Source organism: Thermochaetoides thermophila, assembly GCF_000221225.1.
Source record: "Thermochaetoides thermophila DSM 1495 unplaced genomic scaffold scf7180000011815, whole genome shotgun sequence".
NCBI classification, from domain to species: Eukaryota; Fungi; Ascomycota; class Sordariomycetes; order Sordariales; family Chaetomiaceae; genus Thermochaetoides; species Thermochaetoides thermophila.
In genome coordinates this window covers 339,653-364,587 of record NW_006383031.1, presented here as the reverse complement: position 1 = coordinate 364,587, position 24,935 = coordinate 339,653, and the positions used below count along the sequence as shown (strand labels likewise).

At 53.7% G+C, this 24,935-nt stretch overlaps 7 protein-coding genes across 7 annotated transcripts; 1 reads left to right on the top strand and 6 right to left on the bottom strand.

Moving 5' to 3' along the window:
* Positions 1–241: 241 nt before the first annotated feature.
* CTHT_0017140 (uncharacterized protein) lies at positions 242–646 on the bottom strand (the record flags this gene model as incomplete). The annotated part of the gene is made up of 1 exon (XM_006692153.1): positions 242–646. One exon carries the CDS (start codon positions 644–646, stop codon positions 242–244), a length of 405 nt encoding a protein of 134 aa, XP_006692216.1.
* Positions 647–1,407: 761 nt separating this feature from the next.
* On the bottom strand, positions 1,408–1,734 carry CTHT_0017130 (uncharacterized protein; the record flags this gene model as incomplete). Its single annotated transcript, XM_006692152.1, has 1 exon — positions 1,408–1,734. One exon carries the CDS (start codon positions 1,732–1,734, stop codon positions 1,408–1,410), a length of 327 nt encoding a protein of 108 aa, XP_006692215.1.
* A 1,790-nt stretch (positions 1,735–3,524) lies between these two features.
* CTHT_0017120 (uncharacterized protein) lies at positions 3,525–8,587 on the bottom strand (the record flags this gene model as incomplete). The annotated part of the gene is made up of 2 exons (XM_006692151.1): positions 3,525–4,085; positions 4,136–8,587. 2 exons carry the CDS (start codon positions 8,585–8,587, stop codon positions 3,525–3,527), a joined length of 5,013 nt encoding a protein of 1,670 aa, XP_006692214.1.
* A 409-nt stretch (positions 8,588–8,996) lies between these two features.
* Positions 8,997–10,021, top strand: CTHT_0017110 (uncharacterized protein; the record flags this gene model as incomplete). The annotated part of the gene is made up of 2 exons (XM_006692150.1): positions 8,997–9,392; positions 9,518–10,021. The coding sequence occupies 2 exons, from the start codon at positions 8,997–8,999 to the stop codon at positions 10,019–10,021; spliced, it is 900 nt and encodes a 299-aa protein (XP_006692213.1).
* Positions 10,022–10,804: 783 nt separating this feature from the next.
* CTHT_0017100 (uncharacterized protein) lies at positions 10,805–13,075 on the bottom strand (the record flags this gene model as incomplete). Its single annotated transcript, XM_006692149.1, has 1 exon — positions 10,805–13,075. One exon carries the CDS (start codon positions 13,073–13,075, stop codon positions 10,805–10,807), a length of 2,271 nt encoding a protein of 756 aa, XP_006692212.1.
* Positions 13,076–14,913: 1,838 nt separating this feature from the next.
* Positions 14,914–16,015, bottom strand: CTHT_0017090 (uncharacterized protein; the record flags this gene model as incomplete). Its single annotated transcript, XM_006692148.1, has 6 exons — positions 14,914–15,099; positions 15,154–15,353; positions 15,406–15,533; positions 15,604–15,626; positions 15,784–15,810; positions 15,869–16,015. The coding sequence occupies 6 exons, from the start codon at positions 16,013–16,015 to the stop codon at positions 14,914–14,916; spliced, it is 711 nt and encodes a 236-aa protein (XP_006692211.1).
* Positions 16,016–23,313: 7,298 nt separating this feature from the next.
* CTHT_0017080 (uncharacterized protein) lies at positions 23,314–24,135 on the bottom strand (the record flags this gene model as incomplete). Its single annotated transcript, XM_006692147.1, has 1 exon — positions 23,314–24,135. The coding sequence occupies one exon, from the start codon at positions 24,133–24,135 to the stop codon at positions 23,314–23,316; it is 822 nt and encodes a 273-aa protein (XP_006692210.1).
* Positions 24,136–24,935: the final 800 nt, after the last annotated feature.

Genomic DNA, 24,935 nt, shown 5'->3' with positions numbered 1-24,935 from the left:
TCCAGCTGGTTGTCCATTGATTCGTTCCATTGCGTTGTCATATGCCCGGCGTAACAGGGCAAGCTTTGGCTCGTTTTCTTGAGAGTCCTTTTGAAGCTCCTTCAGTGTTTTACGGATAAGCTTTGCGCTAACTTTATCCTTCAAGGACTCGAAGAAGAGATGAGCGAGTAGGAACCTAAACGTTGAAGTAAGCATATGCTCAATTGAATCAATGACCCATTGTTCATGGAACACTGATAACTTACATGCCATCTGCGACACTGGCAATACAACTGATGATCTCATGCTGAAGGTCCGGGTACTTTGAAACCGCGCGCAAAGTGGACATCCGGTTGCGTATGTATCGCTCGATGTCGTCCTTCTGGGCCATGATCTCAAGGTGGGAGTGCCCATCAAAAGCTTCCACAATATCAGGTACAGGGCGAGATGTGGCCAGGAGGTTGACATTATCTCCTTTGGATTGAAGGTGCAAAAGTGTTTCAATGAACTTGGAACGAACATCGTCGTTCATTTGGCACTCGTCCAGCGCATCAACAATAACGAAGACCCCATCCTTGTACCGTGCGGCAACAGCATGGAACATCTCCTCGAACTCGCTCAACGATGGCTGTGATCCGTGCTTCTCGTGTCGAGTATAAGCATCCATGACTGCGGGTGGAGGTGGAAACATGTCCCTGAGCAGTTATATTACGAGATTGGCAATGAGCTGCTCCACGGTTTGGTCGTCTACGCGTCGGAAGTTACAGTATAGGTATGCGATGCCAACGTCACGGTTTCGCGAGCGCCTTTGGAGATAATCGATAACGATAGATACAAGTATAGTCTTCCCAGCACCAGGTATGCCGGGGCAGAAGAGAGTTACTGGCTTCCTGGATAGCCTGGTGGACTGATTAGTAAGAGGAAAAAATAGGAATAAGACAGATACGAAGGAAACCAAGAATATACCATTCCTGAAACTGAGGAGAATTGAGGAACCACTGTCCTGTGCCCTCTTGTCTTTGGCGTAGAAAGTCGGCTTGTTGTGACGAATAGTCCACTGAAGAGAGCCACTCAAGCATTTCTCCATGTTTTTGTCGAGCTTCAGCAGTATATGTCTGTTCAAAAAAGATATTGACGCCCGCTTCAATCCCATCCATCCGTTGCTCAATAGACTGGAGCTTTTGGATCTGGGCCTGATGATTTCGGTTCCGATCTTTTCTGGCCTCGATTGCCTCTTTTAGAATCTTATTTTGAAGTTTAAGCTGGTCAAACTCGAGAAGCGAAGTCAATGTTTGGCATTGTCGATGGAGGTTTTCGACAGCTTCGCGCGCTTTCCTGCCAACAAGTGCAGCCTTGAGGCGCTCCCATCCAAACCGATGACCACCTGCCAGCCTTTTCAAGTCAGAGAGTAAACGTTGTAACTCCTTTTCACAGGTAGATAAGAGCGAGCTGATATCCAGTTCCAGCTCTCCCTGAGTCGTTTTCATCTTGGCCCGTGTCAGTAGGGCCTGTATTGGGCAGGGGATTACGCTTAGAAAGCAATGCCGAAGATATGTCTTTGAAGGCGTTCGCAAAATCCGGGTCCGAGAGAAGATCATGAACATTTTGTAGGGTGGTTTTGAGGGCCCGTACTTCTTGAATGAAACTTCCGGCCTCCTCTTTAGCCTCCCTCCAGTTGTAACAAAACTTGAAGATATACTGAATAACTTGGCCGGCCACGCCGATGACGCCGACGATACCCGTAGAATCAACCATGATGACACCGGCGATGCCTTTGTGAGAGCATACTCGAGTGTAGCAGAGCAGTATTTGAGAGGGTCGGATGGCAAATGATGTTGACAAAGAGATTATGATGCAGAAAAGAGCCAACGCTCTTAAGGGATTGAAGGAGAAGTGTTCTCAGTCAGGAAGCAAGAATGCAATCGCAGCAACCAATATAGACAGATCATTCAAAGGGCTCCCACAGGTTCGTTAACCAAAGAGTCTTTCAGGTACTTGCTTTTTGGTTGTAGAACCCAAAGCAAGGAGGTTGTTCAGAAGAGAGTGCCTGATGTATGCCCCACCAATATGATATGATGACAATGTGGGAATCAGGCTGAGTCGTAGGCTTAGCACGCTTCACATCCGTGGCAGAGTTCTTGTGCTCTGATTTGCGATAGATGCATCAACACGGTGCTGGAGCCGAAGACCCCAATAAACCCATGTGGCTTGGATTGCCGCCTGATACCCGCCACAAGACTCCTCGCCAAGCCCTCCGAAAGGCTGCATCACTCATTATGTCGGAGAGATGGCCGCTGTTCGAGGCCCAACATGTACAGTCCTGTTTCAAAATGTTTACCTGAAGGCTTCAAAAGTTGATGTCTTGTAAGATAGCCGGGAAAGGGCATTGTGTGGATGGATGAAGTTGGCGACCTACGAAAGAGTTAGGTAAATCTGGAATACCTACTTGCTTACTAACGGCTGGATCGAGAGTGGTCCAGGAGGCGGACGCTAAGCCCAACGGAATCAACTTACGGTACCGAGATAGCTTTGTTGACTGCGGCGAGTCCATTCAGCAGACGCAGAAGACTTTTATGAGAAATCTCGCGCTGGGGATGATTATGCTTCAATATTTTTATAAGAGATTCGAAAATACGCTGCGTTACTGTGTTATACCTCACACACACGATCCCTAATGGCGGACTAAAAGGAGCCGTGTCACTTGACAGCAAGCACCAAGGCACCCTCCGTTTCGAAAGTGTTTGGGCCATTCCAACTTATAGGGATGCGTCCGCATGTCAAGGTCGCAGTTATTGAAACCAAGGTTATATGCACAGTTTCCTCCACACTGCTCGCGAACTGTTGTATACCGGGGCTAAGCCACACGAGCTAGTCGTCGAACTCAAGAACCAAGGTCAAGCCGAAACGACCCTAAAGCATCGTCACCCTTGGCAAGGCGATGGCTGAAGCAGTGAAAACAGATCATTATCGACGCGACAGTATCAACGCCTTGAGGGATAACTCGCACACCGCCATGCAGCCTCAGCCACCTACAAACACATCAACTCATCATACGCAGAATAGACATAGACAGCATGACAGAAATAAACAAACAAGGTCAAGCACTTCTTAGCCAACCAACCAATCATCGGCCCTAATCTCCCTCTCCTTCTGACCCAAACACCAAGGTAGGCAGGTACACAACCGAGAAATGTCCATCATGGCTTTAGGTACACAACACCATCATCCTGAATCGGCACCAGTGCCAGACCCAACTCAAGCAATCTCCCGTGTCATTCCGAAACCGAACCCATATCATGGTTATGAACAACCTTAGTCCCTCATGCCCATCAAACAAACCTGGGTGACTGATCATTCAAGACTCGCTCAAGACTGGCCAAACCGATTCGACTGAACCGCAGCAGATGGACTCTATAACGCAAAAAACACAAACACATATGATTAATACTTGTTCCTTCAAAGAAAATGGGTGGATAATTATGTAGTGACATGAGAGGGGAAAGGGGAAACAGAAAGGAAAAAACGAGCCAGAACGTCCGGATGGATCATCTCGGACGGTGCGTCAGAACAGTAACATCACTTGAGTCATCATTATCAGAGGTGCCGTTGTTCCCTCTCTGGATGGGTTGATGCGGTCGGGGTGTTGCTGACGGAGTACTCAAGGGATCTGGGTGACGACTACGAACCTGTAGCAAATTCTGCTGATGTTGCTGCTGAGACCGACTTGGCTGCGGCTGCTGACTCCCGCCACCACCAAAGAAACGGAAAAACATCGACGATAACGGCGGCTTAACCGTGGACGGCGGGATCATCATCATCCTATGTGGGGCAGGTGTCATGCCGATCTGGCTCGGGGGCGGATGCGGACCGTAAGCCTTCTGCTGCTGCTGCTGCTGCTGTTGTTGTTGTTGTTGTTGTTGGTCGCGAGGGGGCGCCCGGCCAATGACGTAGTCCTTGTTGTCGATGGTGACGCTCTTGGTCATGTGGTTGACCTTGTAGACACCGACGAGGCGGGAGGCGAGCTCGAACATGTTGTTGCGCAGCGAGATGACGATAAACTGCGCGTTGCGCGTGCGTTCCTTGATGTAGTTGGCCACGATGGACACCTATGGCTGTCAGGATTGTTCAAACTCCGAGGATAGAAGCAAATACTCACATTGCGGAAATCCAACGCCGCATCAATCTCGTCCATGACGTATAACGGCGTGGGCTTGTAATGGTGCAGGGCAAACACCAGCGCCAACGAGCTGAGCGTCTTCTCACCACCACTGAGGTTGCTGATATTCTTCCAGCTCTTCTTGGGCGGCATGACACTGAAAAGGATACCCTCGCTGAACGGATCGAGCGAGTCAACCAGCTCGAGCTCAGCATTGCCACCCATGGTAATCATCTGATACATCTCCTTGAGCCTCAACGAAATAGTGCTGAACCCCTCCATGAAGCCCTCCAGCCTCATCCTCCGGAGCTCATCACACCTCTTCTTGGCGGCGTCACGCTGGGCAACGGCTGTAGCCAGGTCGGACGAGCGCGCGGCATATTCCTCGACACGCCGACGATACTCGGCCAGCACGCTGAGGTCGACCTGTGTGTTCTGCGTCTTTTCCTCGAGCGCGGCAATCTCGCCCTTGAGACGTTCCTTGTCCATGTCGGCCAGCTCGTCCTTGGTGTAGCGCGGGAACTGCAGAGGGGCGGCGCGGCCCGGGCCAATGGTTGTTTCGTTGACGACAGAGTTGCCTTCGGGCTCGGCTCCCTGGGCTTGTTCCTCTTCAAGGTCGACGTCAGTCATCTCCACGTCAGAGTCCTCGTCCTGGCTTCGTTGCGATTGCGGAGGCTCTTGTTGAGCAGGGGCTGGAGGCTGAGCAGGTTGAGTAGGCTGGCTGCTACCGCCCTCGAGATCCTCAATGTTAGTGAGGGTCAGCTTTGAGAGCATGTGCTCCCAGTGCTTGAGCTTCTTCTGGTTATCCGCCAGAATCTTATGACTCTCCTCGAGCTTGTTGCGCATCTCGATCTCAACAGCACGAGTAGCATTCAGCTCAGCCGTCTTCTCATCCAACTCAGCCTTGACCTGCGCGAGCTCCTTCTTCTTAGCCGCGAGCGCCTCCTTGGCCTCCTCAACCTTGCTCTTCAACGACTCCGCCCGATCGCCCTGACTCTGGATCTCCTCCTCGAGCCTCTCTGACTCGCGAATGGCCGCCTCCAGCTCCTTAGACGCCTTGGCGTGGTCCCTCTCGAGCTTAACTCTCTGCTTCTCGGCCTTAGCCTTGCGCACCTCGGCCTCGGAAACAGCCTCGTTCTGCTCGGCAATCTCGGCCTTGAGCTCATCGATCCTCGCGCGCTTGGCCCGCAGCTTCTCGCCACCGACCTCCATGATCCGGTCCTGCAGCTCTTTGATCTCATCCTCCACGCTCTGCGTCTCTCCATGCAACTTCTCAACCTCCCTCCTTAGCTTAGCAATCTCCCGTTCCAGCACCGCCATCCGAGTATCATCGCTCTGCGACGGCTGGTGCTCGCGCGCAAGCTCCTTGATCCGGCGCTGGGCATCAGCCAGATTCCTCTCCGAACTCTCGATCTCGAGGTTAATCTTCTGCATGCGCGTATCAATTTCCGGGATCTGCTCCTTGAGCGAGCGGATGCGGTTCTCCAGCTCGCGCATGCGGTCCTGGTGCTCCTGGAAGGCTTGTTCGAGGGTATCACGGTCGGCCTCCAGTTTGGTGACTTGCTCCTTGGTGGTGTCGGCCACCAGACGCGAGGACATCAGTCCGCGCTTGACTGTCGTGCCACCGCCGGACATGGTGCCCGACTTGTCGATCAGTTCGCCGGCGAGGGTCACAACGCGCCAGCGCTTGGCACCATAGGCAATGCGGTTTGCTTGGGCGAGGTCCTTGGCTACAAGAGTGTCTTGCAGGGCATGGTAGAAGGCGGGCCGGAACTTGGGATCCTTGGGCTTGACGAGGTCGAAGAGGCGGGGGGCGTTCTCAGGAGTCTGGATCGGCGACATGTCCCGCACGCGCAGCTTGTCCAGGCAGATGAAGTTACCACGGCCGAGATTCGTCTTGCGCAGGTACTCGATACATTGTTGACCGGCCTCGACCGTCTCGGTGACGAAGTTGTCAAGCTGCGGGCAGGCGGTCGAAATAGCCACATCGTACATCTGGTCGATGGTACCGAGGTTACCCAGGCGCCCATGGAAGCCTTCGATACGGCCGGACTCCTTCATGCGCATCAGCGCCTGAAGCACGCTGCTCTGCGTCTGCTGGGCGGCCAAGTTCGAGCGTGCCTCGTCAGCTTTCTGCCGCGCGTTCGACAGCTGAGCGCGCAGCTTAGGCTCTTCCTGGGACAAACGCTCCAGCTCGGCTACGGCACGGCGACCTTCCTTCTGCAGGGCGGCCTTCTCGACCTGGAGCTTCTGCAGCTCCTCATGCTTAGCCTGCTGGCTCTTCTCGATGGCGGCAATCTTGGCCTGCATCTCCTCGAGAGCCACAGCACCGGCATTAGCCTTCTCGCGCAAGATGGCCATCTCAGACTCCGCGACAGCAATAGCCGACTGCTTTTGGTTGATCTTCTCCTTCCAGGGCTCAAGAGACTTTTGCTTCGCAGCGATCTGATCGGACAGGTGCTGCGTCTTGCCCTTGAGGCTCTCCCTGATCCTAGCGAGTTCGGCCTCCTCCTGTTTGACCTGCTCCTCGAGCTCGGCAATCTCCTGCGTGCGCCGCTCAATCTCCTTGGTGCATTGGGCAATGGTCTCCTCTCCCTCTTCAGCAGACCGCTCAGCATTGGCGATGGTCTTCTCGAGCTTCTTGCGCTTATCTGCCAAAAACTTGCGCTTCTCATCAAACTTAACCCGTTCCTGATCAAAGCGCGTCATCTCCTTTATCAGGGCCTGCGTCTCCTTCTCGAAGGCTTCGACCTCGCGGCTACCCCGGGCATACGCCTTCTCTAGCTGCTTGATGACCTGCTCGCTGCCATGATGCTTCTCCAGCTCAGCGTCCAGCTCGGCCTGCATCTGGCTGATGGCCTCCTCGGTGACAGTAATATTGTCCTGGCACTCGCTGACGTAAATCTGGTAGAGGGCGTTCTTCTTCATGGCGAGCTCGTTCTCGTCGCGCACATAAGCTAGCGCTTTATTCTTCTTGTCCTCGAGACTGTTCTTCTCCTTCTCGACGTGCTGGACGCGGCCGCTCTTCTCGAGGCAGATCTCGTTGAGTGCCTCAACTTCGGCCGCCGCCTCCTCGATGGGCCCCTTGTACTTCGAAGTGCCGATGATGTCCTCCAGATACTCAAGCAGACCGTCCTCGTGTTCATTGGCCGCCTTAGGCTTCATCTGCGCGATAGACTCGACCTCACCCTGCAAGATGAGGAAACGCTTGTGGTCCAGGTCGACGCCGCGCTCACGCAGTAGGGTTGTGACGGTCGTGAAGTTGGACGGCTTGCCGTTGATAAAGTATGAACTCGAGTTGTTCTTGAAGGCTTTGCGCGAGATGACCAGCTCCGAATTCGGTACGACCTCGTGGCCTCCGCCAGGCAGATCCAGCACCTCATGGAAGTGCACAGCGACCTCGCAGTAGTCCAGGTTCGGGTACTGCGCCGAGTTATGAATCAACGCCGAAATTTTTCCCTGGCGCATCTTGCTGGCCCTAAAACCGAACACAAACAACAGCGAATCAATAACATTCGACTTGCCAGACCCGTTCGGCCCAACAACGGACGTAAACGAAGGATGAAACGGCCCAACCTCTTGCCTGCCCGCGTAACTCTTGAAGTTAGTCAGCACCAGGTGCGTAATCACGATGCGCGGCTTCGGCCCCGTATCCTCAACCGGCGGCTGCGGGACGCCTAAGCTCCGCGACTTGAGCATGATGTCCATTGGCTTCTCCAGGATCGCGTCCATCGCCTTGACCGGTTTGACCGCCGTCGCGAGCAGGTCGTTCTCGTCGGGGCCCTTGAACCGCTGCGTGTTGACCGTGGCGTAAGTGATGTCGTTCAGCGCGCGACTCGGGGCCGGGGTCTGCGGCGGTTTCGGCTTGGGTGTTGGCGCATCCTCGGGCTCAGGAGCGGGTTCGGGAGACTTAGGCCGGTCCTTGGGTTGTGGTGTGGGCTGGGGAGCAGGTTGGGGCTCAGGTTGAGCCTCGGGCTGGGGCGTTGGCTGAGGCGCTGGTTGAGGAGCCGGTTGAGGAGCCGGCTGGGATGCAGTAGGCTTGGTTGGCAGAGGCGTCTTTCGCGGACGACCGCGCCTCTTCGGCGCAGGGGCTACTGACTCGTCGGCATCAGCGGCATTGGTCGCTGTTGTGGCGGCCGACGCGACAGATGCGGCGGTCTGGTCGGGATCAATGGCTTCGCTGGTATCGGCAGCAGAGGAGGTGCTCGCGGCGGCTGTAGTGGCGGTCTTCTTCGGACGTCCTCGCGGCCTCTTAGGCGGCGTCGTCTGGGCGGGCGTCTCGTTGGAGGTCGCTCTCCTGCGGCGCGTCGCGCGCGGTGCGGGCTCTGGGGCTGGTGTGTAGTCGTCGCCGCTCTCCTCTTGGACAGCCGGTGCGTCGGCCATCTCTTCGTCAGAGGACTCAACAACTTTACGGCGGGCAGCAGCCGCACGCCGTGTTGGGCGCGTCGACATGGTGAGTGTCGATGAGCGACAGTCCTGCTGTTAGATGAAATTGAAAAAAAAAGAACAATGAATGAATTGATAAATATCCTCGTTGGTCGAATAGGGTTGCTGGAAGTCGCCGCGTAAGGTATCTCAGCGCGTCAAGGCCACTGCTGTTGTGCTGTCTTCGCTGTGTGGCCCCGCCGACGGGTGTTGACTTTTGATTTGATTGTAAACAATCCGTCGCACGTGCCAAGCCCCGCTGTCTCAGCCTAGCGGATCCACTCACTTTTATCTAACAAGCGATAAGCCCTTATCATTATGCCAAGACCCCGATACAGTGATCAACATCAACATTCCAAGCATCACCGAATTGACGAATCCCAAGCTTCACTCGCGACACCAACACTCGAGCTCATCATAACCACCCACCACCACTATGCTCGACTTCACGCACTTTCCCGAGGTCTTCCCCACCGATGGCCCGCGGCCGTATGACCAGCACTTCGTCCGCCAGACCGAAACCTTCCGCAAGTCTCTCGATGGCGTGCTCTTCATCGACCGCGTCCTAGGCGCCCTCGGCCTACCGGACGCCGCCAAAGCCTATCCACCGCGCGGCGACGCCGGCCTGCGCGCGCTGCACCAACAGGTGTGCTCTGCAAAGGTGTCGGCCCACGCGAAGCTCTCCGTGCTGTACTACCTTTTGCTCGATCACGACGAACACCGCGGCTCGCGTTCCCAGCTGGCGGATGCCCTGGCCGAGGAGGTAGGCCTACCAGCAAATTATCAGATTCTGATGCGCGGGCTGTGGCATATGGATCGGAAGGAGTTTAAGGTGCTTCCCCTCCCCCTCCCCCCCAACCACCAACCAAAACAACAACAACAACAACAACAAACAAAAAAAAAAAAAAAAACTACTATACTTACCCAAATTGACCCCTTCGCTAACTGATAATCCAGTTCGCCCTCGAACATCTAGCCCATCCCTCCCTCCCCGCCGAATTTGCCGACGAGATCATCACCGTCCTGGTCCGGGACGGCCACACCACAGGCGACTACTCGCTGCCGCTAGCCTACTACCACGCGGTTCGCCCCGTGCTCCAAACATCGTCTGCCTTAGAAAACCTCTTCGCAGCCCTCGCGCGCACCAGCGTCACCGACGCGCTGGCCTTCTCACGTACCTACCCCGACCACGGCGCACGTCAGCTGTTGTTTGAGAGGCTGGTCGCTAGCGTGCTGGAGGAACATGGCAGCGGTCAGGTCGCAGGAAGGTCCGCTTCGCGGGCAAAGGAACTGGTTAGCTTGCCGCTGACGGGTGTGGAGGAGAAATGGTTGAACGACTATTTGTCGACGGGGGAGGGGAGGAAGAGTCGTAGTGCGAAAGCGGTGGTGCAGATGCGGCAGGTTGTGACGGGACGTCAGAAGGAGTTGGGGGCTGTGGTTGGGGTGAGGGCGGGCAGATAACTGGAGATTGACTTTGCTGGACGATGTATGGGTTTGATTTAATCTCGAAAGCATGAAGACTTGTTCGACATAGCGATGGCGCGTGGATTGGCGTTCGGGTGTGCTCTCTACTTGTTTTTAAAGATGTATATGTGGGATAGAGGATAGGTACCTATGGCTGGTAAAAGCATTTCCACCTAATTATAATAGGGATATCTTAGGACGTCACCACTGTTGCTTACGAGATATCATACTTGGCTAGTGTCGCTTGAAGAAGCTCCCTCTTGTACCATGTCGTGGAGCGCTGTTGCTCGTGGATCAAGCAACCCAGGATAATCCGGTTGATTGTTCCTCGAGTTTTCCTCCCTTATGTCAAATGCGTCCAGCTTGATTATGCCTAGCATTTTTTTTATCATTGCAAGATGGGACACAGGTCGGATTATGATGAGCTGTAAGATCACAATCAGCGCCGATTGAGTAAGGGAAAGCCATGGAATGGGCCTCCAGTTCAGCTCAGTATCTATCGTCTGCCGTGGTTATCTACCTCTTAACGATATATCTGCCATCTTAAGCCACTCGTAAACCCCATCAGTCGACCTTTCATACACCATGGTTCTAAGCTATACAGGGTCCAAAACAGGCTTCCGAGCCAATGGATACAGCATTTATGCCGACGATTCTGATACCAGTACTCAAAACACCTACCATCACTTGACACGGACGTCGCCGAATCAAAACAACCCAATGTAAGCATGTGTACTCCAAGCTAGTCCTATACACAACCTTTCTCCAGGCAATCTCCCTTCAAGTCCCCAACTTCCCCCTCAACGCATCAACCTCCCTCTGCAACTCACTCAAATCTGCCAGCAAATCCCCCGCAACCGACTCCGGCACTTCAAAATCCACGCTGCCCGTTTCTACTTCACCTCGTGCTGTTGAAACAGCTAACCTCGAACTGGCCTCCTCCACCGCGACACCGTTCACCCCTGTCGTACCCGCTCCCGGGACGCCGGTCGCAGCACCCGTCGGAGGTGTCGTCGTTGCTCCCGGCACGGCACCAGGCGGTGTCTTCGGCGTAAGTGCAATCCCCGACGTCGGAGAAACCATTCCCCCAATTGACGACACAGACCCCAAGGCGGTCCCTCTCCTCCTCGACGGCGGTGGTGGGGGAGGTGGCGGGGTCATCGGCAATCCTGCTGTACTTCCCTTCCTCTCTGTCACCTGTGGACCGGGGGTCGCAGCATTGGAGCTACTACTCCCCGGGCGTTTGGCCCTCACCGAGGAATGCCTCGTCGGAGGGGGAGGCGGTGGCGTAGGAGCCGATTTTCCGTTGTTGGTGATGGTAGAAGTAGGGCTGATGGCTATGCTCGGGGCACGGAGGTGTTGTTGTCTTGACGGCGGCCGAGGGGGGACTCCTACAGGAGCGAGGTTGGTGTTTAAACCGGCGACGATGGATGGGGCCTCGGCCAGTCCTCCGGGTGTTAGCGGAGCATCTGCTGTGCCATCTAGCCCGGCGCCTGGGGCAGTCCCGGGTACGGAGAGAGATACCGACCCCTTTGGGACGTGACTCGCTCTCCGAGGTGGAGGCGGGGCAGGCGGTGCTGCGCCGCTGACACTCACGCGTAGACTGGACGAGCGTGAGAGGATGGAGTCCATTGATGCGCGGCGTAGACTGTCGCCGGCATCATCCTGCTGCTGAGCCTGCGGCCCTGGTACGAGTGTGGTAGGTGAGATGGGCAACGTTGATGTGGTACGGCTTTCTGAGCGAGAATGTCCCGGTTGTCGGCGTGGAGGAGGAGCGGGCTTCTTCGCGTTGGAGCTCGTATTCAGGGCCTGCGTTTGTTGATGCGATAGCGACGTTGGCACCCCAGGACTGGGTGTAGCCGGAGCTGGGCTCTGCGTAATCTGCGTAATACCCAGGCCGCCTTCGACAACCGGTTCAGGTACCTTCCCGGCAGCCCGCCGGTTGTACGCGCTCTCTGATTCCTCCTCAGCAGGAGAGCGCTTTGGTGGCGGCAGCGGGGACTTGTTGACGTAGACGTCTGGCCCCGCCGAGGTACCGAGTCGTGGGCGCGGGGGAGATTTAACTGTCCCAAGGGTAGACTCCGGTCCAGTCGGCGATGGTTCTGATTCTGTCCCAGGACGTATTAACCTCCCATGTCGTGAGCTCGGGGGAGGGGGCTTCTTTTTCGGCGGTGCGGTTGGTGTCGGGTGGGGCTGTGGTACGGGTGACTGGCTGACGAGACCCCGGCGCTCATCCCCCTCTCCTGTCCCCTCGAGCGAAGCCCGTGGTGAGTCGTGGGCAATCGACAGTGTTGTATCATGACTGGCCAGGTTACGCGGTGGCATTCCCGGCCCCTGTTGCTGTTGTGCCGTCTCAGACTCAGGGATGTCAACCTTCCCAGTCAGCAACAACTTCTTGAATGCCTGGACATCCAAAGTAGCCTTCTTTTCTTGCCCCAGCGTATTATTCACCCCCTCTTTCTTCACCGTCTCTCTTTCTAAATCTTGTAATGTCCTTTGGAACGGATTTGGCGGCGGCTTGGTCCCATCTTCCTTATCGTAGTCTGAGCAGTATACTTGATCACCTTCGTTGTCCGCAGATTCGAATGGATCTTCCTCTCCCCTTTCGTCCAATGTTACATTCCTCCCTTGTGATTTATGTCCCTCGCTCGGCCCTGCATCCTCCCCCTCCGAATCCTCACGCGACGAAGGCGGCGGTGACTGCACCCTAACCTTCTTCACGACCTTTCCTTCCTTGCGGAAACTCGATGAAGGAGGAGGAGGAGGAGGAGGAGGAGCAGGCGGGGCGTTGGATCGAACGGGATGGCCATCTGCTGTACCTTGCGCTGCGGCAGAGGGAAATCGATATGGCTCTGTCGTCGTCGGTATAGACGATGTTACTTCCGGCTCCTTATCCCACTCATCAAAAACCCCCGCCGCAACCGGGACTGTCACCGTGAGCGGCGCGGATGTAGAGCCCCCAGCAGCGCGGCGTCTAAAGGGGTTATTGGTATTAACTGACGGCGTTCGGGCGTGACCCTGTGATTGTTGTTGGTGGTCTCGTGAGGTCATGGCTCTGACGATAACAGCGGTACAAGTGTTGGGTATGGGTATGGGTATGGGGTGTGTCGAAGTCGAGTTCCGCGTCGGCGGAGCATTCTATGAATCCGGCGACGCTCTCTTGTTCTGCTCGTAGTCTGGACTTATTATCGTGTCTCTCAAGAATGTGAACGTCAAAGTTCATGCTTCATCTGAGCACTTGCTTGCTGAATCTGAGCACTAGGGACGATGTTGGAACATGCGCGTCACTTCGGCGACGATGGCTTCGATCCCGTCGGGAGGGTTGGCGGGTTGGCCTGTCAGCGGCGGGGCATATGATGCTCCGAGATGCCGAGCGAACGATAGACCGAGAGCTGGCGACGATACGTCGTAAGGGCAACGGGTTGGTGGGCTGGCTTGGGCTAAGTATTGCATTCGTGAGGGGGACCAAACAACGGACAGTAGTTGGTCGGTCGGCGAAATGGATGGGGGATAGGGCGGGCGATGGGCGAAGATCGTCAATTGCTAGGAAGGGGATTCGCTGACAGCAGCGCTGTGGATCATCAAAAGTGGTAAGAGGTACAAGCAGTCAGGGCGATGGATGCAATCCCCCGAAAAAAAAAAAAAAAAAAAAAAAAACTTTAAGTATTTGTGGCTCAAGCTAGCTTCGCTCACAGCGCGCGCCAGACAGCAACTCAAATCCCCTCCCAGCAGCAAGCAGCTCAGGCACGCATTCAGGCAGGCAGCGCAATCGATCCGGAGTCACCCTCCCATCAATCATCTGAGACCGCGACCGACTGACCGAGACCCACCCGACGAAGGTGGGGTCACCTCAAATCTCACCCCGCCAAGCCAAGCCAAGCATTGGACCGTGCCCCTCCGCTAGACAAACAGTTGCCATGACAGGGGGTCAGGATCCGCCGTTCCAGTTCCAGAACTTAAGGTGCTGCTGGGCCAGCCCCACACACAACAATGATGCACCGTACTGATGCGAGGCAAGAGACTGTTTGTTATCATCGTGCACGGATCAATCCCAGGGTCTTGTGCTGCCTCTTATTTTATTCCATCGCATCGTATCAGTACGGTGGAGGAGGGTGTAACGGTGGGGTGGGTTTCAAGATAGTCGGACAAAGAAGTGGTCGAAGGGGGAAAATGAGAATGGATGAAATTGGAAAAAAAGTTATCGGTGCTTATTTATTGCAGACACAATGCAATTGTCTCTTGCGGTAATCTTGATCCAACTTTTTGGGTTTGCAAGTCAGTTGGCGACGTCACAGTAGTTCGCTCGTTAGCAGTAATTACATAACATTACATATAAGTCCGTATATTGCCGAAACCGGCAACGCCCGTCGACAGGGTCCATCACAACGTAAACAAAGAAGTCGCGCTCACGCGTCGCTCATCCCACCCCTCCACTCAGCTCCGGCTAGAGCAGGGCCAATTTGGCAGTTCATAAGCTCGCTCTCAGGGTCTCAAGATGAGTCAATCCGCTCTTCGCTCAACTTGACCTCCCATTGAGAATGTGCAGAATAAAGATACTAAAAACCACTAAGCAAAACCGCCCGCCAGCAATACTCAAGCACAGCCAGTATCGCCAACCAGCCAAGCCCATCTCCCCTCCGTCCCTTCTTCCTTTGGAGCCTAGACCAAAACAGAAGAGCCCGAAGATGCTCCCTTCTCCTTTGCCTGCCGCCTAATGAATAAGCCAAAAGCCAGAGGATCAAGACAAGAATTTCCCTGATAGACCATTTCCCCGGAACGCCAAACAGAAAAACCCAAGAAACCCATCCATCACATCACACAGAAAGAGAAAAGCAGGATGCCGTCATGACTAAGGGTGGGTGCGAGAAAAGGGTGAAGAGATGGTGAGTTTACGACGAAGCGGCCGGCGCCTCAGCGGGCTTCTCAGCCTTCTCCGCCGCCTTCTTGGGCTCCTTCTTCTTGCCGGCAGCAGCCTTCTTTGGCGCGGCCTTCTTGCCGGCAGTCTTGGGGGCGGCCTTGGTAACGCGACCAGACTTGGTCTTGGTCAAGTTGTCCTCCTTCTTCTCAGCGGCGGCCTGTATAGTGTTAGGCGTGACTAGACAGTCTCGATAGTGATGACATCAACTCACCTTCTTCGGGGCGGCCTTCTTGGGAGCTGCCTTCTTCGTCTCCTTCTTCTCCTTGGCCTCCTTCTTCTCACCCTCCTTCTTGGGGGCGGCCTTCTTGGGGGCAGCCTTCTTCTTCTCGCCCTCCTTCTTCTCTCCCTCCTTCTTGGCAGCCTTCTTAGGAGCGGGCTGCTTCTTGGCGAGCTTGGTGCCGCCAGAGGGGCCTGTTCAAGTTAGACATGAGTCACAGAGTGCACATATGAGTTAGGAACATACCCTTGGGCTGCTCAAAGATGCCTTTCTTCACGCCGGCCTTGAGGGCCTTGTTAAACAAGGAGTCGAACATGCTGTCCGACACAGTGATGTTGTTGTTGGCCTTGACATACTTCTTCAGGGATTGCCGGCTGGAGCATGTTAGTCATTGTTGTGTCACGAGATGAGTCGCGGCCACCTATGTGGGCGAGTGAGGCTTACCTGGAGCCATTGCGATCTTTGAGCTGTGCGGGTAAAGATAACGCGTGTCAGTACATTCATTCGAGTAAAAATGCGTCAAGAGAAACGAAAAGGCGACATGGCGCCGAGTGTCGCGTCGCGTCGTGATGCCGACCGCATGGCGACACCAAAAGCGCTGATTGAGGGGGCGGGGATAATTACCGCGATAATGGCATCCGTAATCATGTCCTACGACGCGTTAGTGACTGCACATTGACACTGCGCGAAAAATTCAAGAGTCGCATACAAGATAGGTAGGATGGTTCGGCGTCTTCTTAGTCTTCTTAGACGGAGCGCTGGTGTCCTTGGTATCCTTGGTCTCCTTGGTGGCAGGAGCAGCGGCGGCGGGCGCGCTCTCACTCTTCGTCTCAGCAGCAGCCTTCTTGGGAGCCATTGCGATTGATGTTGAGATGACTGTTATTAAATGGGATAGGAGCGCGAGCTTTTTCTTGAATCAGGGCGTTGGATTGAGGATCGGATGAAAGCTGGGACCTGATCGTCTACAGCGAAACGCGAGAACTCGAGATGGGCGAGCAAAGCGGGAATGGGGGGTGGGAGGGCGTCGCGCTCGGGGGGGGGGAGGGCATGCCCCGTGTTTATATATGGGCAGCGGGGCGTCGACTCCAAGCTCGAGTGATTGCGCTGATTGTGCCCGGTACCCCGGCCCTGGGCTGGTACTTGGCCCGTGCACCCGTCCGATTTTTTGCTGGCCAGCACGCTTTTAACCCTGATTTTGTTGTGTCATTGGTACCTCTCTGCCTTTCGGGTCGGGTAGCACAGCCCGAGGGGAGCCCCCCCAGGTCCAGGGCTTTGCGTTTCCCTCTCATCACACTTTTCCGTGTGATTTCATCTCTCTGATCTCATCGCCCAACCTCACACATAGCCCGGCCGTTTCGCTGCCCGACGCACTTTGGGCCATTGTTTTGTTTCACTTGTCTTTAGTTCGACTCAAGGTAGAGCTATAGAGCTATTGTCGTCGTTACAGAAGTTTTATGTTTTTCACAACTAGAGCTCTCAAGCTTTGAATCTCTATCATCATTTCTATCTGACTGCTAGGTGTCGTCATCGCGGCCGTCCGGCGTCAGCTGACACCTCGACATCCGCGGGGCAGCATGAGCAGCTGGGATGGATGGCGCCAGCTCGGTGGACGGTATGAGGTATGAGGTGTGAGGTGTGAGGTGTGAGGTGTGAGGTGGTAAGGTGGGCGAAGTGAGTCGTTGAGGGGAAGAAAGCTCTGTTGCTCTTGCTCTCTGCGAGCATTCGGCAGCTCTGCTGCGAGCACATCTGGATCACTTGCCACTGCTACGTCTCGCGCTTTCCCTGTTTGGGCGGCACGTTAAATCGGAAACATCGAAAAACCGGCAGCGACCCTAATTTCTGATTGGCCGGGCTAACCGCAGGCCATCCACTTTGTACCTCCCGTTGTCAATCATGCGCACCCCGCGGACATCTGTCTCTCTGATCGCGGTCTGCCCTCGATCCCTCAACGTGCCCCCCCCTTTGTCCTCGTCCTCTTCTCCGTTCTCTCCCTCTCTCTCTTTTCCCGCCCCTCTCTGTGCGCTGATATCGGTGCTTTTGCCATTGCTCTTTGTCCTGCCATTTTTTGCTCAATTTTCCCGCCTCGCTCCGGCCGCACCCGACCCGGCCAAATCGCTGTCGCCCCCGGCGTGCCGACTCGTCGTCGACATGCTGCCATCGACGCGTTCTGCCCGGTCGCGATGCCATCGGCCTCCGCGACACTGTCTGGCGCATCCGCCATAGCTTCCCAATAACCCCTGCATCGCCATATCAAATTAAGTTATTCTGCTTCCCGCGTGTCGGCGCTATTTTATAAGTTCTCATTTTTGCCATAATTCTAGGTTGGTGTTGTGGTCGGCTCACGTACTTCCAAAGTCACTCCTGATGGTGTGCGGGGCCCGACCTTGCGCCGAGCTCCTTGGAGATGAAGCTATCCGCACCTCACCCAGTGTCGTGTTTCAACTACCCCAACCACGCACAATCCAGTCTCTCACAGGCATTAAAACTGTGTCAATCGTGTCAGCGTCTCACAGAGCTCTGTTTTTTCATCAATTTTTGTGCGGGTCCTCGCCAGGGGTACCGCAAATTGGGCATCGGCGTCTGCCAGCAGCCATGATGTTGCGTCGATGTGTCTGCCACCCATCCCTATGGGATTGGCCGGCCGTCCTTGTCTGAACCACGCAACGCGCCTGGCTTGCGTGTTCCTCGATTGCATGCAGACTGACCTGTTGTCAATGCCTGCTCATTCTTATCTGCTATTCGTTGCCTTGTCTGATGGGAGCGGTCTGCATTATCTCCCAATTTCCAACTGAGCGCGCAGCTGGACTGCTTGCGCCCAAGACAACCTTGACAAGCGTCGCATCCCTCACGAAAATGATGCGCTGTGCCTGCGATGACTGCAATGCAGTCGCCGACCGTTTTGCAGCGTTTCTCGAACTGTGTTGGACTTGTTCCTGCATCACTCGTGCTGCGCCGCTCACCGTAAACAATCAGCCAGCCAGAAATGTTGGGCCAATCTCCGGCTTCAATCGTTAGACGGCGCCCATACTCATCACCACACCACCGCCTTCCCCCCCCCCCCACCCACACACACCTTCTTTTATCACAAATCGCTTGAGCAGACAATTGATAAAACTTTCGTTCCCTCGCATCAAACAGCACACGGATTTCCACTTCTCAACTGAGGCCACTACTGACATTGACTACCCATCCGCTGGAAGATATTCCAATCGTCATCACGGCAGAATAAAAAATTATCATAAGCAAAGCCAACATCAACATAGTGGCAAAATGGCTGGCAACCCTACCGCCCCCAACACCGCCAGGACAACATTGTCATGTCGGGCGACCACAGCCGGGCCGTACAACCGCCGATTGCAGCCTAATCATTCTGAACACGTTTACCTCTCATTCTGTAGTATGCCACCGATATAGATCAACTGCCCAGCTGCAAGAAGCTGGATCAAGTTGTAGCGAGGGTGCATCTGTCGTAAGTCATAGCATTGTTTAAGTCACACAACTGCACAAGAACTCTCTGTCGCAGCTGTGATGCATGCTGGGCCTATGACTCAGCTTTACCCCCCGTTGTCACTATGTCGGGTTGTTGGGAATGTATCACTCTTTTGAACAGCCCCTTAGGCTGTATCGTTTTCAGACATTCTTGCATCCTCTTTGTTTTGGAGCCGAGATTTTCTTCTTGTCTTTGTTCATGCTAGATGTCCTATTTGCCAACGCCCTTACTCGATGAGCGAACATTCTCCATAACTCTCCTTCCTTATTCCCTTTTCATCGTGCTTCTACCCTTCATCACGACAGTACATCCTACCTAGACCAGAACCAACTTTCGAAATCCTGCTTCTTTTTGAGCCTAGGGAAAACAGCTGCAACTCTAAGCTCTCGTGCTTTGGTGCCACAACACTAGGCTCGGGAGTGGAAAGCGAAATACTTGAAAAGCTCTCACTCTCTAAGACATCCTACTCGAAGACCTGAAGGACACTAGTATCCAGGCCGAGCAATACTTTGGTCTTACCAACACTGGCCCCCCCCCCTGCCGTTAACACTGGTGCCTTGTTGCCAACGTCACTGGTTCCCTTGCTGTCAACAACACCAGGCCCCCCCCCCACCCACCATGAGCAATATTGACTCTCCTGCGCCCAATAACATTGGCTCTACTGCTGCCAACAACAACACCGGCTCTGCTGTCAACACCATTGGCTCCCCTGGCACTACCCTAGTGTTATTATTCAGTTCAATGGTAACATCCAGCACATTGGTTCTGAAACCGTTTTTGGTTACATTCAATCGCAGGTGACCAACTATCACCAAGCAGGTTTGTCTGAGCCTTGATATAGCTAGTTTGCGAGTAGTCGTCTGGTGGCCGATCTAGAGTTGACATCTGTTCCACGGGAGCAAAAAGATTCAGATATCCTCAGCTGGCTCTCTTCCCTGCCCGAAGGAGACTATTCGAAACAACAAAACGACTTTCTATTCCAGACACAAGAAGGCACAGGGTAGTTGTTCCTACACTCTCCTCGTGTCAGGAATGGTACAGTCCTTGTTTCCTTCATGCCTGTTTTGTTCCTATTTTTCCCTTAGGCTAATCAGTCCAACAGGCTGTCCAGAAATTCAGTAGCTCTCTTCTGTCTCGGCATACCTGGTGCCGAGAAGACTATCATTGTATCCATCGTCATCGATTGTTTGCAAAGTAACTTGAAAGACCATGACTTCAAAATCGCGTACCCACACTATATCCTCCGGCGCGTAGACGATCAAACAGTAGAGCGGCTCATTAACAACCTCGTAAAGCAACTACTCAGGAGCAAGCTTCCACCGCCATCCGCAGTCATGGATGCCTATAATCAGTACAAGAAGCAAAGACCACATCCATTGTTGGACGATCACGAGATATTCCATTCTATTGCCGCACTTTACAAGGATGGGGTCTTCGTTATTGTTGATGCTCTGGACGAGTGTCAAATGGGTGACAATGTTCGTTTCAAGTTCATTGAAGCATTACTGCGCCTTCAATCGAAGGAAAGTAATGTCAATCTCCTGGCTACATCCTGCCCTGTACCTTGATATTGTGGAAGCTTTCAATGGGCTCTCCCGCCTTGAAGTCTTAACCCCAAAGAAGGACATCGAGAGGTACATGCGCAATCAGATGTCTAATTGGTGCACTGTCTCAAAGTACCCTGAGCTTAAACATGAGATCATCAGCTACATTGTCAGTGTCGCAGATAGCATGTAAAGTCACACTATCCTATAAACCATGAGTTAATGATCCAGTTGAGTATATGTTTACCTACAAAATTAGGTTCCTGCTCGCTCACCTCTTCATAGAGTCCTCGAAGGATAAAGTACGCGCAAAGCTTATTCATAAAACACTCAACGAGCTAAAAAGCGACTCTAAGGAAAAGGAGCCGAACCTTGCCCTATCACCTGAACATATGACGACGAAATAGAGAGAATCGATCCAGACCGATAAGACAAGAAAGGCCGAACGCCGCTAAGTTGTGCTGTAGAATATGGCCACACGTGGGTTGTTATACTCTGTTATCTGATGGCCGAGTTGATTCAAACCGACGAGACAGCCAAGGCCGAACGCCGTTGAGTTGGGCTGCGTGGAATGGCGAGACCGAGGTTGTTAAAGCCTGTTATCTGGTGACCGAGTTGATCCAGACAGACAACGAAGGCAACCCGTCTCCCGGGAATTCAGCCGTTGCAAGAACGCTTCTCGACGGATGACTCAAATGATAGCTCAGAAGCTGGGTATTGGCAGTCACTGGAGTTCTCTGACGATTACATACTCAGTCGGAGAACATCAAAACGTTACAAAGCATGATCAGCCTTCCCAACCAGCAACCCCCGAGCTGTTCCTAGTAGCCCCTTGGAGTTCCCAGGGGCTTGAGTGGCAAGACGACATAACGCTCACCTTCACTTCATCGCAACTTTCCCAGATCCCTGTCTGCGCATGAACATTCTTTGCGGTCCAACCGCACGCGCGTGGCGACCAGTCTCATGGGCCTTGTCACAGCGTGAAGGCTCAACCATCGCCGGATTGGCGTTCTTCAAATTATTCGACCAAATGCCTTTATAAATTCCAGCCGATGGGGGGGGGGAATTCGTTCAATATTCTACCTTTTCATCTTGTACAGTTTGTCCTGTGATTAGCCACCTCTTCAGCTCGTCAAGACAACATTTACACCAGTAAACTCGACTTTCCGTCTCATCTCCTCATCATACGTCTTAGGGTTGGGAAACTTGAAGCTCACAATCGAAGACAAAAATCCGATATAAGAAAAAAAAAGCCATTCTCGTATCCGCAGAACACGCATTACAATGCCTCCTCCTTTGCATCCACAGTCCGACTCAGAAGCTGGCTCTCAGTACGAGGATGACTCCGACTCCGAGTCTGTTCAGACCATTTCGAATATGCCAACAGGCTCCCAGGTGGAAACGAGCAATTCCAGCCAAACATAGAACCGGCCTGGGGGTGCCAAGAGGGAAGGATCTCCTAGTGGTGATAATGGCTGTTACCCAGCAAAGATTTCTTGGACAGAGTCCAATAGTTCGGAGTAAGAAAGAAGATGAAGGCAAAGGGGGGGATGAAGATGTGGTTGACGACGAAGATGACCAGCCGGCTCGGACAGGATATGTGAAGCAGAAATTCACCGTCCCAGAAGAATCACCCCTGGCTTATACATCATCAACCTTCCCACGCTTCCCAAAAAGTGAGTTTCCTTCAAACTCACTCAGTCATGAGTACCTAGGCGCTGACTCCCCGCAGCCGCCATCGAATCTTACCACCAAATTTTCCCCAACTCCCACCCGAACCGCGGCCAATCCAACACGCCCTCCGCCCGGTAAAACGTCTCCCCATCCTCGTCTAGGACAAATCCTTCAACGATGCTCATCTACAAAATATCTTTTCCTTACTCATGCAAACCTCGGGTGGCCTCATGCCTGCGGATAAACGCTGTGATCGCTGCCTTATAAGGGTCGGACACCATTTACACGGAGTGTGTGCGCGTGCAAGATGATGGGCACACTCTTAAGGGCACGGGGGGAGCGTGCGCCAATTGTTGGTACTACAGGCAGGCATGGAAGTGTTCGTCTCGGAATCCCGCCGTCGGGGGTGAGAGTGTCAAGGTTATGCCAGCGCCGATGTTTAAGCCTGCCGGGCATAGGGATCGGGCAGCCTTCTGGGATCGGGCAGACGGATATGACGGCGTCGGAGACTCCGACAGCACCCGAGACGGTGACCAAGCCCGTGCCGGCGTCGTTGAATCCTAGTTATGTTGCTGCGCTGGCGGCGGGGGGGAAGATACAAATGAGTAGGGCAACGCTAACGACATCCGTACCAGCAACACCAGCCCATCAAGACCTCTGTGTTGTCACAGCAGGAAACGGTGCACACCGTTCAGCTACGACAACAGCTGCCCCGGTTCGGACACAACCGAACGCTCCTAAGGGAGGGGGATTTTCAGTGGACGAGAGAATCTCGGCGTGGCAGAAGAACATGACGATGCGGTTGCGGGCGATGAATAAGGTGTTAATAGAAAAGCTTGAAGACGTTAGAGAAGGCAAAGAGCTGACAGGCCGGTCCACGTTAACCGTGGGAATTAGTGCGGTACGTCCAGTCCTCAGACACATGACCAGCCCCCTTGCCCCTGTTCCTCCGTGCTCCTATGCTAGGGCAATATTCGTCACGAAGTATCTATCTCTTCATGCTTCTAAGGTCTGGCGTTCCAATAGCCTAAATGCTGAGAAATGTAGATATTTCCGGGTCTTGACAGGCTTGCCCTTCGTTGCGGCTTTGGGCAGGATAGGTCAACTTAACAATTGTCAATTTATCACTTGAGAAAAGATCTGGAAAACCGGTCGAGCCGTTATATTCTCATCTAGCTGCATAGAGTGCCTAATACTAACGAGCGACTGGGGAGGGCCCACTTCAACTCTCAGCTTCTCAAATTCGACTCGCTGATGAGTCGCTATCTCCGTCGGTGTGACACCTGTCAAGTGCCCCTTAACGCCACACCAACACTCAACCCATCCGATATCGTATCTAATAACCGAATGATGTATAGGACCGGCCAGCGGCACTGTAATGTAGTCAGGACGTGGAAGACAACGTCGGAGTCAAGGGCCCGCCCTCTCCGAACGACTCACGGGCCATCAAGGACGGATTTTCTTCGAAGAGGAGGCGCTGCTGCCTGCAGCACTAACCTTTGCGCTCCCAGACGCTGCGCCCTTGCTGGCTTCGGGCGGAATCTTCTTCGCGAGAGCAGCTGAGCCTGAAGCACCGTTGGCCACTGGAGACAGAGGTTTTGCCTTGGCGCTGCCAGGCGAGTGAGACGGCGCAAGCTTCAAGTTTGCGAGCCCAGCAGCGAGGTCATTGCTAGCACCAGGCTTTTTCGTAGCTTTCGTGGCAGTAACTTTGTTTGTGGCTGCAGGCACAACGGCCTTGTCGGGGACGAGTCGCCCTCCTCGGCCACCTTGATTGTTGCTGCTGCCACGTTGGGAATTGCTGTATCCTCCTGGGGTACCAGCGCCCCCATACTCTCCGCCCATGCCTGTCTTCAGGTAGCTCGCCCCGATGTTTGACAGCTGGCCGCTTTGTATGCCTGGCGTGTAGTCGTAAGAACCGCCCCCATAGCTGCCAGAACCTGGAGTAGCATCGCGCCCACCGGAAGACGTGCTTATGAAACCTGGAATCGGATCAGGAATCGTACCAACAAGTTTGCCATCCACAAATACTTTGCCATTGGGACTCCGTGTGGCATAAATGGTCTCCAAAGGCCACGGTGCGGCACCCATGCATGTGCCCAGTGTTTTCTCTCGCTCTATCACTCTCACACTGGCCTCATGTTTGTTTCCGAGCGTCCTCACAAAATATTCGACCCTCTGGTTTTGATCTGCAATTATTTGGGTCCACATTCGCTTCTGCTCTGCAATTTGCTGTTTGATTGATTGATCGACTGGTTGTCCGGATGTCATTGCAGCGCCTGGTTCCAACTGTGCATCCGGGACGCAATTATAGAGAGAGCGAGATGGAAGACTGGCAACAATGGCTGTTGGGATGATTCGAGAGTTTGCTAGTTGTCTTTCGAAATCTTCCAACTTATTTAGCTTCAAAATGTCGTTGGCTGAGAAATGAGCCAGTACTTTGTTCGTTCCATCTGGTGCTGGCTTGCCATATGCAATAATACCAACGCAGGTAAACAGCGCCATCGTGTAGATATCCTGGTTCTGTTTAGCCGATTTCACCTTATTAATATTGACGAAGACCACACTCTCAGATTCATTAGGTGCACGATGTGGTACACCTGGTGTTGAGCCTGTTGAAGCCATGTTCAGACCGAAAGCGAATATCAATCTGCGCCGTCGTGTCTCCAATTATACCGCGAACGTGAATATGGTAGGTGTAAGACTTTGTTGTGCAACTGGAACCACAAAATTTCTTAATCCTCTCTGTATTCAAATTATTGATGCTGCCACAGCATTCTTTTGATGAATGGGAGATCTGCATTATATAGTCCAGAGACTCTCTACATCAAGATCCTAGGTACCTATTCTGCTGAAAGATTTTCAAGTGTCATTACACTATGAACCTGTCATCCTCCATATCCTTGACGGCTGAAAGTGAGATGATGGTGTTTCAGCATCGGGTCTAACACGGTTGCTGAGCATTATCATGAAACCATCGAAAGCGGCCTCGGGAATGGTCGTTTTCTTCGCCAATATCGTCTTTGGTTCAGCAACGATGACATCTTGAATTGATCCCACTACTGTAGGAT